At 43.5% G+C, this 12,405-nt stretch overlaps 1 protein-coding gene across 1 annotated transcript; it reads right to left on the reverse strand.

The window, feature by feature from the left end:
• Positions 1–37: 37 nt before the first annotated feature.
• plekhg7 (pleckstrin homology domain containing, family G (with RhoGef domain) member 7) lies at positions 38–11,843 on the reverse strand. The gene is made up of 16 exons (XM_084554561.1): positions 11,066–11,843; positions 10,358–10,380; positions 8,051–8,175; positions 7,179–7,219; positions 6,718–6,819; positions 6,173–6,322; positions 5,825–5,920; positions 5,409–5,507; positions 3,886–3,999; positions 3,384–3,558; positions 2,300–2,415; positions 1,974–2,061; positions 1,764–1,843; positions 1,509–1,662; positions 1,215–1,312; positions 38–451 (listed from the first exon to the last, which is right to left on the reverse strand). Exons 1-16 carry the CDS (start codon positions 11,711–11,713, stop codon positions 341–343), a joined length of 2,220 nt encoding a protein of 739 aa, XP_084410687.1. The 5' UTR covers positions 11,714–11,843; the 3' UTR covers positions 38–340.
• Positions 11,844–12,405: the final 562 nt, after the last annotated feature.

Here is a 12,405-nt window from a genome sequence, read left to right on the forward strand (position 1 = left end):
ACGCATAAAGAACGACTCTTACAGCTCATCAAACAGTTCAGATGTGTCTCATGATCTTGGTCTTTAGATGGTGTTCACATTTCTTATTATGACATGAAACGTGATCAAAACCCTGGTCACAGCTTGGTTGGATCGAAATCAAACAGAAAACACTCAACTTTTACTACATTAATCAGATTTATTGTACCCTAATGCAGCAGCTGCCTTTTAGAGGCACACATTTAGTTAACAAAATAATCCTAGTGCTTGTACAGGTATTTGGGAGACTTGAGGGGACAGTGAAGTGCACATTGACAGTAAGAGACGTTTCAGGTTCTGGCTTCTAGTGCTGTTTGACGGCTCATATCTGTGAAGACTCCAGCCACAGTGAGGAGCCCTTGACTCGCGGCTGCTGAGAGTCCAGCTTCAGCTGCACCGTCACAGCGCCCTCTATCTTTGACATCCACGCCCTCTGGAAAGAGTCACAAACACACACAAGGTGTTCAGGAACAGATGCAGCAGGTAAATGCTGGTCAGCATGTGTCTCAGTGATTAAATATTCTATTTTGTTAATTTAATAGCTTTTAACTTGTGTTATTTTGGCCTTCATCTGCAGAAAGGCCACTTTAAGAAGTCATAACCTTCGTTTAAGGTGATGTGACAAAGCTCAGATAAAAACCCACACTCTATTTTATGTGTAAAAAAAAATGTGAGCACCCAAAGTAAAACTAAATGAATGTCCCCATGAAAAGTGTTTCCTGTATAAAAGGAAGCTGGGTGCTGCAGTCTACTCTGACTCTGACTGTACAGCTTCGGTGATTTTCAAACTTAGATCCAAACCTGCTGGTGAAGGGCAGACAAAGGCAGAAGGAGGGACAGCATAATTTGAGAAAGCATTTCACTGGATACCAAAATAGTATTCGCCCTGAGTGCAGAATGAGTCATCTCCATTTTTAAGTCCTTTTTTTTTATAACGACCTATTTATGGTTCATACAAAATTTTGACTTGTTGTCGGACCAGATGTAATAGAAAATGTATCGTATAAAAACACTACGCACAAAAAACTAATTTGAGTTCACCAGGAGTCATGACCCTAGCATCAGGACTAAGTGTTTGTTTATACTGTGTTTTTGTGACATATCCATGTGGTATGTACTAATCCGCGTTCCGCCTCCTGCTCTTATTGAACTCTGTGTCTTTTGAAATTCATAAATTCACGCTTGAACTGATGTACCTTGACAGACTCTGACGCAGCTTGCAGGACGAATGCACCAACACACTGTTGGTAGCGGTTCTGGTGCATTATTATGAAAGAATGAGGCAGCCCAGATGCTGTAAAGAAAGCAGAACAGTCTTTGATTAAATAATAGAAACACGCAACACTGGCTGCGAACATAGAGAGAGATAACTGTGATCTGGCATGATAACTTTGACTGGTAACCGCTCCCCTGAAATACACTAAACAAAGTACTTCTTTAAAATTACAAAGGAAAATAAACAGAAGCCATGTCTTAAAAATGATTATTACAGGAGGCGTTTAGCTGATCAATGTTCTTGAGCTGCAGTCGGTCCAGTGAGATGGGCTGGTCCAGAACCATGAAGGTGCACCCCTCCTTCAGCAGCTGATCCAGCTCCAGGTTCTGCGGCAGCCTCAGAGAATTCTGCTCGGGACCAGTGGACTTCTGCACAGAACGTCAGGGCGCAAAGTGAGCACGTCGCTAACAGCCTTTCACTGAATATCAGTCACTGATCCAGGACGTAGTGGGAACACCACGAGATGTACCTTCTTGTTTCTCTTTATCTTCGTAATCAGCAGGAATTCGTCAAACAGGAACAGATAAACATCGATCAGCTTTGTGTTCTCTGGTGATGAAGCGGAGAGAGATGCGAAAAGATTTTTCCCAAATCAAAACACCGATCACGTAAAAGGTTTTGGTTTTACGTCAGCTACGCACACACACACACACACACACACACACACACACATACACACCTGTGAGCACCAGTTTCCCTTCGTACAGCAGACTTCTGTGAGAAATGAGATTCTCCAAGGTGACGGCCTTTATGAGATGTTTCAAATTCTGAAAGAGTGGCAAGAAAATTGTCACCTTTTGACATGTAAGTTGACACTGAAAGAGCTCATACCAAAGTAAAAGCTTTCTACACACTCAATATTCTACAATAGGTTTATTTAACAGATGACACTTCCTGATAAAGGACAGGGTAAGTTAATCTTTACAAAAAAAAAATAAAAAACGCATCTGTGACTTTAACACAGAGAGACACACACATATTAATATGTACACAAACCAGACAGACCTCAGGGATGAAGGCACGCTTGTCTCTCTGCCATACAGGCAGCCACACCAGGGCATCTCTCAGCTGTTTCACCTTCTGGTAGTTATCCAGCCATTTGACCTTTCCCTCCAAATCACCTTTGAACAGACATGGCAGATGTGTGCTCAAGGCATTTGCAAAAAACAAATATAAAAGCAGTTTTGTTAGGCAGCTATTATTTTCTGCGTACTTCAAATAAATCAACTAGTCGAGCGTCACATTACTTATTAATGAATGTATTGAACTCAACACTGTGCTTAATAAACCTTATTATCTTGCTATGGTTTCATATATAGTTGTTCCAAACACGGGCGTGACCAGATTACAGCTTTTCCAGTAAATATCCCCCACACCCAGAGAGGACATTGGCCCGCACATCACAGCCATGTTACTCCACGTCACCTGCGCTTTGCATAGTCATAACCATTAAAGAGGAGTGGTTACAACACACACCTTGTGGTAAAAACGTACACACCTATTCAATGGCTCCGGGAATGTGTGTCATTACCGTGGCCGGCGCAGTTTGATTTTTTTTTTATTTGTTCGATACAACAACATGACATCAACATGAATTGCTGCACCATGTTTTCCCACAGCCTGCCCATCTAGTTACATAGTAAACCGCCGCAACAGGTCTGCGGGCTGAGGCATGCTGTGAAGACTCAACGGTCAGGGCCTGCTGGCTGCGGTCCAAGGCATGCAATACGTTTGCTTGAAATGAGAAGAACTCGTCTGTTTGTTTGCGTTGTCAGAGATAATCATGCTGACAACTACTTAACACGCCTCTTGTATCTTAATATGTCTGCAAACTGCCCTGCGGGCTAACACCTCTGTAGGCACGCTCAAGAAACACCCGATCAGGTGAATGACATTATCTGACGATTCAGGTTCAGTTTGTCATCTGCAGCTGACGAGCTGTGTGAAGTTTTAGCACTGTGACAACCCGTGCTTATTCCATCAGTAAGAGTCTGCTGATATGCCTGAGAGCATCTTCTCTGCGTCGACACATTTTTTAAAATTTAAGGAGGCGTCGCTGCTCAGGGGGGAAGACGTGTATGCTGCTCACATATAGACGTGTCCACTTGCTCCGCTACAGTCTGCAGGCCTCTGCTTTCCTCCTCGACCCGACATCTCTTTGCGATATTCCGCAACAACAGCGGGTATCGGGTTAGCCTCTGCAGTGGCGCCACCAACAGATCACGCAGCTGCAGCCGTCGACACTGCTCGTTCCTCTCACACCACTGAGGAATAAAAGGAGGAGACAGGGAAAGGATACGACAAGAGGAAGGCTCGGTTAGGGTTTCCTCGAAACGAAAGGAAAGAGGAATTATATCTAAGAACAAACCATAATACAGACACACAAGCATCATGACAAGGAAGGTGACACGGGGGAAGAAATGGTGACATTCCTATCATTGGCGGGCCTCTGTGACACTGAACTGGTTGCTGTTTAGGCAGCAGTGTTGCCGTGTGTTGTCTCTTATAGTTGGCACTAGGTACACAGTGTCCTTGCCAGCGGGATGACTGGCACACACAGTTTAGCTGCCTTACTGAGTTCCCTCCTGTACCTTCACATACGATCCAAAGTCATCTCTGGCCTTCAGGTTTTCCAGATAAAGCAGAGCTGTGGTGTAGTTGAGGCAGTATTTCTGAAGGCAGTGGCATATGCCCTCCTCGAAAACCTGCCAGCAGAAACGTTATAGTTATACAAACACCGGGATACAGACTGCTGGGTCACATCAGCCGCGAATCAGCCATCTGAAGTTCACTGCTCTCTGTGATGTATAAACTAACACTGTGACGAATATGGTTCAATTATTAACCTGTGACAATTTCCAAATTCTGTTAAACTTTGTAACTGAGACTGTCACTGGGGGGGGGCTGGAGCCTATCCCAGCTGTCATCAGACGAGAGGCGGGTTACACCCTGGCTGTGAGGCATCAGTGCTAACCACCATGCCACCCTGTAACTGAAACTGGTTTAATATAAAATCAAATGTTGACGACGTGTTTTCTATTCTCAGTGTTTCCGGCTGTTGTGGTGTGAGATCAAGAAGATAGTGGTGATGTTAGTGGTGTGTTAAGTACTCACATTCATCTTTAACAACATTTTATTACAGAATCCTTTCTATCTTTCTTTACTGATACTTTTATTATATTTCTGCTTTGTCATATTTGAATTTCCCCGACAAAGGATCAATAAAGGAATATCTTATCTTATCTTAGATACAGTCATACAATTAAAAAAAGCACATCAGCCACAACATTAAAACCTCCTGCATAAATAGTATGTAGACTCCCTTGTGCCTCCAAAACAGCTCAGACTCACTGGGGCATCAACATGGGCCTTCTGAGGGTGTCCTGTGGTGTCTGGCACCAGGACATTGGCAGTGGGGGCCTTTGGGTCCTATGGGTTAAGGGGAGGGCCCTCTATGGATCTATGGCAGGTCAATGCCTTGGTCTACCTTTTCATGCTTTTAAAGCTGTTCCTGACCATTTTATTGTGGTGTGTCTGTATTATCCTGCTGGGCTTGGCTGCTGCCACCGTGGAGTGTTGTTACAGTTGACAGGAGTCTAGGATCATAGACTAAAATCAGGGACCACTCATGCCTACAATGCACTGTTCACTTTTTCAGTTTCTGTTTACATTTTTCAGTTCATTGTTCGCATTCCCATTTGCACGTATTTGCACTAGTTATTTTATATTTTATATTAGATTTCTATTTCTAAGATTTTTTATATTGTTAGGCATTTGGGTGGACGGCAAAACAATAATTTCGTTGTACAGTGAAGCATGTTTCCACACTGTGCACATGACAATAAACTCTTTGAATCTTCAATCTTGAATAGGGCGGACCTTTGCCCTGATCGGCAACAATATTCAGGTGGGTGGTAAATGCTTAAGCAACATCCATGTGAATGTCTAATCCAGAGGCAGAACATTTCATTGTGACCAGACGATCGGTGTTATTCATGAGCAATTTTAAAAAATATCTTCCTTTGTCTTATCGGTGGACTTTAAACAACTGCCCGACTAACATGAGTGATGTCTGCTGTCAGAGTCAGTGTGTTGACAAATGAGTCACGCTTGCCTTGCTCAGCAACTCCAGCAGGGTGGGCCCGCCACCCTCTGTAATCTCCAGCGTATCCCTGATGACGCGCAGGAGGTTGTTCAGGAAACCATAGCTCACCTGCAGCAGAAAACACTCAGTGTCAAGTGTCACTGAAAGGCCACGAGACACTGTTAGTTATTTAACAACGTGATACACGAGGTGTTTGTGGGTAAATTTGCACAAACACTGACAATTAGACAATTAAACATTGGCTTTCCATGTTAAATAAAAGCCAAAACTTTTTATACTATTAGTTCTACAGATTGTTTCTGTAGTTCTCTTTTGCTCTTTGGTGCTGTACCAAAAATATCTATTTCAAGGATATGAATGCCACTGTTATTTAGTATTATTTACATAGTGGATGAAACTAGCAACTGATTTGCATCACATCTCACCAGGCAAAGCTCACTGAGGTTTGCAAACAGCCTCCACAAGTCAACATCTGTCAGACAGTTCCTCTGTTGGAGGTTTGTGAGCGTAGCCGAAAACACCTGAAGGGCACAAAGAAGTCACAGAGAGAGAATAGGTTCAGGGTATCTGTCGTGCTAGGATTGAATTTCAAATCCAAGTGCTGCGAAGAATGGAATAACCTGAACAGACTTTCACGACATCGCTCAAAGACTAGGAATCCAGTTGGAAGATGGAAAAACACAAAGCGGCAGGTGTTGGGTTTCATTTGGGTTTGGTCTATTTATTTGTGGTGTTGTGTGTGCTTGTGTGTGTGTGTGTGCATTGTGAGGCACCTCTTTGAGAACCATGAGCTGATCCAGGAAGTAAACGCACTCGCTGGTGAAGAGTTCCCAGATGGCCTCGTGCCTCTTGAAGCCCTGAGGGTCAGAGTCAGCGCTCACCTGGGAGGACTGGTCGCGCAGGAAATCGGCCAGAGAGTAGTCCTGGACACAGACGTTAATAAGTTGTGACTTTTTCAAACAGGAAAGCTGCATCTCGGACACCTCTGAGAGTTTGTTTGTATAAAAAACTGCATATTGCCAGCGTGCCACCAGTATGAGGCTCAAGAATATGTCAGTGTTTGTTGATACACGTGTTGAGCGTCAACCCGACAGGTTACTCCCTGGAAATTCTGGTTCTTGCACAACCTGTGTCATTTAAACATCACAGGAGCTTTGCTTTAAAATGCAGTTTTGTCACATCTGAGGCACTTGTTAAACACTGAGGTGTATTTGGATTGGAAATCTGCATCTCTCAGTTGTTCAAACCAGAACCAAGATAATGATTTACAAAACAAACTGTACGGACACTTAACCACCTGACAGCACTCATTACTCACCTTATATTTCTGCAGTTCCGAGTTTTGCCAGTCTTGAATCTGTGCTGTTGAAAGATATTTTTCAATATCTGACACCGTGCCTGTCTGTAGCTTCCCTTTAGTCTGAAAGGAAAAGACACACACACAGTTGTGTTATGTTTTCAGTTATGTGTGCACGCTGGCAAGGAAAGGGGACGTGTGTGCATGTTTGTTGTTTTGTTCTGGTTATTATCAGTCCACCTAACAGTCCAGCACCCACAAAAACTAAATTAACAAGTTTGGCTTCAGTTCTGCATTTCGAGCGTTGACCAATTACAAAATCTTTGTGGGATAAGAGGAACCACTCTAATCTGCTTTGGGAAGTGGGTCAGAGAACAATGTCCAAACCAACTGTTGAAACAAAGTACATCAAAACAAATCACAAGTGCACCACTGGCACCAGTCACACACATCGACCGCTAACAGGCAGAAAATACACGTACCGTGCTACGCCTCGAAAAAGGCCACTTTGACTTCTTAGTATCTGTAGAAATAGTCAACATAAAAACACTGGTTATTAACAGGAAAAAAAAAAAACACGCATAGATGTGTCCAACAGACGGAATTATAACCACACACAGAACAGAGTGGATAAAACATAAAGTGGACTCAAGAACAATGCAAAGAAACCTGTAAGATTTCAAGTTAAATTACGTAGAAATGTGTTTAGTGGTTTTACACCTCAAGCAGACACAATGAGCATTCTTTAAAGTACCAAGAAACATTAAATATACTTAACTCTTTTTAATATCGAGCAAAATTTAACACTGCCCTTCAAAAAAACAAAGAACTTTAACTCTAAAATAAATTGGTTATATAATCTCATTATGGAACCGAAATAAACTTGTCAGTACTGTAATAATACTGAGAGCAACCACAGATAGAACAGCGACTGCAAATAATACAGAAACAAATGTTTGCTCAGGCTTTATCTTTAATTCATGTTTTCTCAAGGCGAACTGTGTTAAAAGCGTTTCTTCTGTCAGAGGGATCAAGGGTTAAACCTACAGTGGTTTTGCTGTTTATATAAGCAATATAACTAATAGATAACAAAGGCAACTATTTACAGCCTCTTTCCCTATTATGGAAAGTGACTCACAGCCAAAAGCAAAACTGTGATCACCATATCAGCAAGAAGGGAACGGGCAACAGCAATGCATGATAGTTAATTTTGCTCTTATGGATCAAGGCCCCTTATATGATGATTCATAACTGGATATATTAATCGGTGCATGTGCACGCAACAGAAGGCAGGTAACAGTCTGCGGGGGCTAAATCACAAACTTTGAAAGAACAAGAAACTAAAAATATGTACCTTCACCAGAGAAGTTTGAATCGTTTAACATGTCTGCTGCTCCGTTGGACACAAAAAGGTCTCCTGGCGAAACATCCAGTCCAGGCAAACTGACCACCACGGAGCTCCGCCTCCTTTCCTGAAGCCTGGGGACACAGAAGCAGATAGATGAACCCCGTCTTTATATGATACCTCTCCAAAAACTTTCATCTGAACTAGAAACAGTTCTTCAAACCGTTAATAAGCAGCTCATTTAGACATCTGAGAATCAAAAGGATTATTATTCTATTAAAAATGCATTGTGGGGAGACTAAATGTGAGCCACAGGAAATAACTGGATTCCTTTTGTCATTTTACGTGGCTGAAATACCACAGAAATACCATCTACATTGTGCAGCAAACCGGCGATTAACACGAGAAGCAGAAATTACAAAGGATAAGTGTTATGTGTCTGGATAGATTAATACGTCGCCCCATTTGTATGGATGGAGGCGAGTTGTCAGTGTTTGCCAGATATAATCCTCTTGGTCTCCTTTTCATAGTTAGTAACGGAGGCATTGCTGGAAAAACACAGGCATGCCTTTTAGCCTCAGGCCAAGCTCAAACAGCCACTGGTCTCAAGTGCTTTGACTTATCCTCCGCTGTCGTTACTGTGCTGAAAGTAAAAATGATAAGTTCACGTGTTGAAATTAAAAACTAAACACCTTCACAGATGCTAAATGTTATGGAAGCTGACATTAAGTATGCACACTGAAATACCTAGAAAGGTCATGGCCATGGGGCTGCTTTCATTCAGATTTAAAAGAGGCTAAACCTAGAAAAACGAGATCTCTGACAGCGCCATTCAAACAATCACAACCCAAGCGGTGTCCATCCTAGCAAGAGGCTTGCTAGCGTGGCTGCAGTCAGCAGAAATAAAGTGCACAGCAACCAGACAGGCTGGTTTTGCTAAAGGTAAGGTTCACTTTCAGCACGCTGACACTGATCAACTGCCAGTCAGTGACCCATGTCAACACTCTACAGTTTCGCTTCTAAATATTTTAATGTCCCGGCTTCGAAAAGTTCAGACGCGGCGAGAAGAAGTTACAAAGGTGGAGACAATTACATATTTATAGAATCCCTTTCACACCACTGGGGCATTATGAACGCATCCTCATTCAGTCAGATAGATCCAAACACACCTGACTTGTAAAGGTTATCAGGACCATAAGGAAGCTTGTCTTACAAATGAAGGCTAACATCCCTGTTTATGATAACAATACCGTAAACTGGAGCAGAAGTGCAAGCAAGGGGAAGTATGCTGGTACCGGTTTACTGATACAGTAGTTGCATTCTTGCTTTCTGCAGAGTTGCACAAGCAGCATATTAGCTTAACTCAAGTGAACATGTAGGACACATGGCTGCAGGGCCAAGTTGTACATTTCGGAGGATACGTTTGTCTGCAGTTGAACAAGGGTAACGTGGTTCATTTTTCCTGACAGCACAAACTGTTCCTTGGTCTTACTGGCACGTCCGTGCTCTTCCCGGTAAACTGATACAGCCTCAGACTCCAGGTCAATGTATAGGAGGGCAGTGCTGAATCGACAGTAAAACAGATAACAGCACCTGAGCGCCGCAGATGCTGATGGGACAGTAAGAAAGGGCACCATTACGCCTCTAAACCAGGTCAGCGCCTCCTTGCAGCTCATTCCACGGCATCCTCACAATGACACCCTGTTGCTTTGTGGCCGCTCAGAAAGCTCTCTCTGTCAGCCCCTCTGCCACCAAGAGCACTGGTGAAAATGGGTGCTTTGTTCCTGCGCAACAAGAGAAATAATGATGCCCCAAAACAAAACTGTCCCAACCGATGGTCTCACAAGGCCCGGTCACTGTAAGAGGCACAGTGCCAGGGTGTAATTACAGGGACAATAGCTGCCTAATTATCCAGTGAGGGGAAGAGCCTGGTCACTCATTAGGAGGGGTGTGGGTGGCAGTAAGGGAATAGACCCTTAATGAGGGTTTGTCTAGCCCATGCATAACCATGGGACTCTCAAAACTCAACCCACCATGCTTATGAACCATTAACAAAGACATGAATGACAATGAATGCACAATGGGGCTCCTTAAACCAAACTCCAATCATCTCATTTTGCTCACGGGCCTGCAGAAAAAGCACTCAAGTTAAAGGTACCGCTCTCTTTTTTGCAAATGAAACTATTTGCCGGAGATGCAGAAGCAAGCGTGAGCAGTGTATCCGCAACGGGAAAAAGTTTTACTATATTCCTGATATGCAAATATGTTCTCACAGGGTGGACAGGCAACATGCAAAACCACCCATGGTAAACTCACCTATCATGGCAGGGATCCTTCTCCTGTAAGAAAAGAACAGTTGTCATTAGTGGTGTCTCTATAGCAGTAATTATATTATTTAGATGCCCTGTTAGCACTGCCCTACTGTACCCACAGCATCAAGTAGAGGGTGCGAAGACCTCCTACTGCTACCAACACCACTATATCACTTTCAAAGACAACCAAATTTGAATCGGTGTTTTAAGTGGTCGCTTGCATTCAAAAGCCTCTGATATTGGAGGAGAATGTCGGGACTCTATTGAGAATGTGCCCGCTTGAATACCGCGAGCTGATGAATAGATCTCCCCATTATCTTTTTCCATCGCTCACTGACCCCTCCATTATTGGGTGACTGCTGACTGCGGTGAATAGGGGCCCAAGGAGAGCACTTCCCAGGGCTCTCCAGGCAGTGGGCTTGGTTAGAGCTGTCATTGCATGTAACTGCTGATTCATTTGCTGTCAAAAGCTCGCATTGTGAGTGACCACTGCAGGAGGGAAGGGCAGAATGAGGGAGAGAAGGTTTCGCGCGAGAAAGGAATGTGTGACCATTTAATTTATAGGCTTTGGATAAAAATCCACGGCAGACTGCGGGAAAATGAGTTTGCGGTTTTATGTGAATATTAGGGAAACAATTTTTTGCACATTTGCTTGACTATATATGCAGACACGGTTCAATTAAATTTACACATAATCCTGGTAAATACTCACCTGCGCCTGCACCTGCGCCTGCGTCTCACCATCAGCAAATTCAAAATTATTAACAAGAGTAGGGTGAGCACTGCGACAGTCTCGTCTGCTGGAAGTGACACTGTTGTCTAAAGTCTTTGATCTGTGCCATTTGGTTTTCTGTCGGCCTGAGGATGAAACTGCCTGATGATTGTGATTATTCTCTCCATCAGAGAGGGGGCTTGGTGCAAGAGGAGACTTCATTCTGGGAACAGGGGACTGCTGGCAGTTGGGGGATGAAGGTTCCTCCTTAGTGCTCCCCATCCTGGCAGGATCAATTACAGAACGTCTGGTGCTCCTCATCCTCCTCAAGGTGGGAGACGTGGAAATGCGGCCAGGAGCCTGGCGGTCAAACTGGAAATAAGGCGGTACCGAGCTGTCAGCGTCTGCCAGAGACAACTGTTTTAGCTTGGATTGTGTCCGTTTCAGATCTATGTGCATTATGACCGGGTTGCTGGTCTGACTCCCCTTGTCCTCAAAGGGCCCCCAGTCTGTTTGCGTCTCGGCATTTACCACGCTCACACCAGTCGTGACAACTTCATTTTCAGCCCATTCAATGTAGCTCCAGCCCAGCTTCTTTTCACTGCCCTGGTCTTCGTCCTGTAGAAAAACTTGCTTCATTGTAGACATTGTCACCTCAGAGGCATTTTAGTGTGCCAGAGATCAGAAAATGTGTAATCTCAGGGTCTGACTGCTTCCCCTCCTTCGAGTTAACGTCAGATGATAATCCCGTTGCATTCCAACACTGTTCACACGTCTCAAGCTCCTGGGGGAGAAAAAAAGTAGAAAACGTGTCAGTACTGAGAGGCAAAGAAAGCTAGGCACAAACTTACCTCTTAATCTACTAAAAAGGGGATTTGATCAGGATTTTTAATTTGGCAGGAAAAGAGCCATTCAAAGACAGAGTATGCTTACAATGGAATGGGTGCTACTACATTAATGTTAGTTAAGGCAGGTTTGCAGGTGGACTATGATGCTACAGCACACAAACTGTATTACAGTGTAGAATAATAATTAGTTAGGCTGTGTGGAGTTTGAACTCTTTATTCCACTCTCTGTTGTCTGATCTAGAGAGTGTACACTGATAGACTTTCTCCTTTTTATCGCTGTCCCATCTGTTCTCCTAACAATTCAGGTGAATTCCACTGTTTATTCAAAGCCGCGCGAGCTGTTAACACATGCGCGAGGCAACAAAGGTAAAGAGAACGAGGAGGGATACACGCGCAAATCCGCGCCAACAAATTTACTACTAAATATGGTGAATATAAAAGCGGAAACGGAATTTATTTGGGAAAGAAGCATGAAAATAATGAAAAGAAGTG

The sequence above is a fragment of the Chelon labrosus genome (assembly GCF_963514085.1).
Source record: "Chelon labrosus genome assembly, chromosome: 11".
Classification (NCBI taxonomy): domain Eukaryota; kingdom Metazoa; phylum Chordata; class Actinopteri; order Mugiliformes; family Mugilidae; genus Chelon; species Chelon labrosus.

Coding starts and splice junctions, on each gene's coding strand:
- plekhg7 (XM_084554561.1), bottom strand. CDS start 11,713: ATGTCTACAATGAAGCAAGTTTTTCTACAGGACGAAGACCAGGGCAGT. Junction 6,323..6,717: donor CGGAACTGCAGAAATATAAG/GTGAGTAATGAG, acceptor GTCTGTGTCCAG/GACTACTCTCTGGCCGATTT. Junction 1,663..1,763: donor AGATAAAGAGAAACAAGAAG/GTACATCTCGTG, acceptor CGTTCTGTGCAG/AAGTCCACTGGTCCCGAGCA.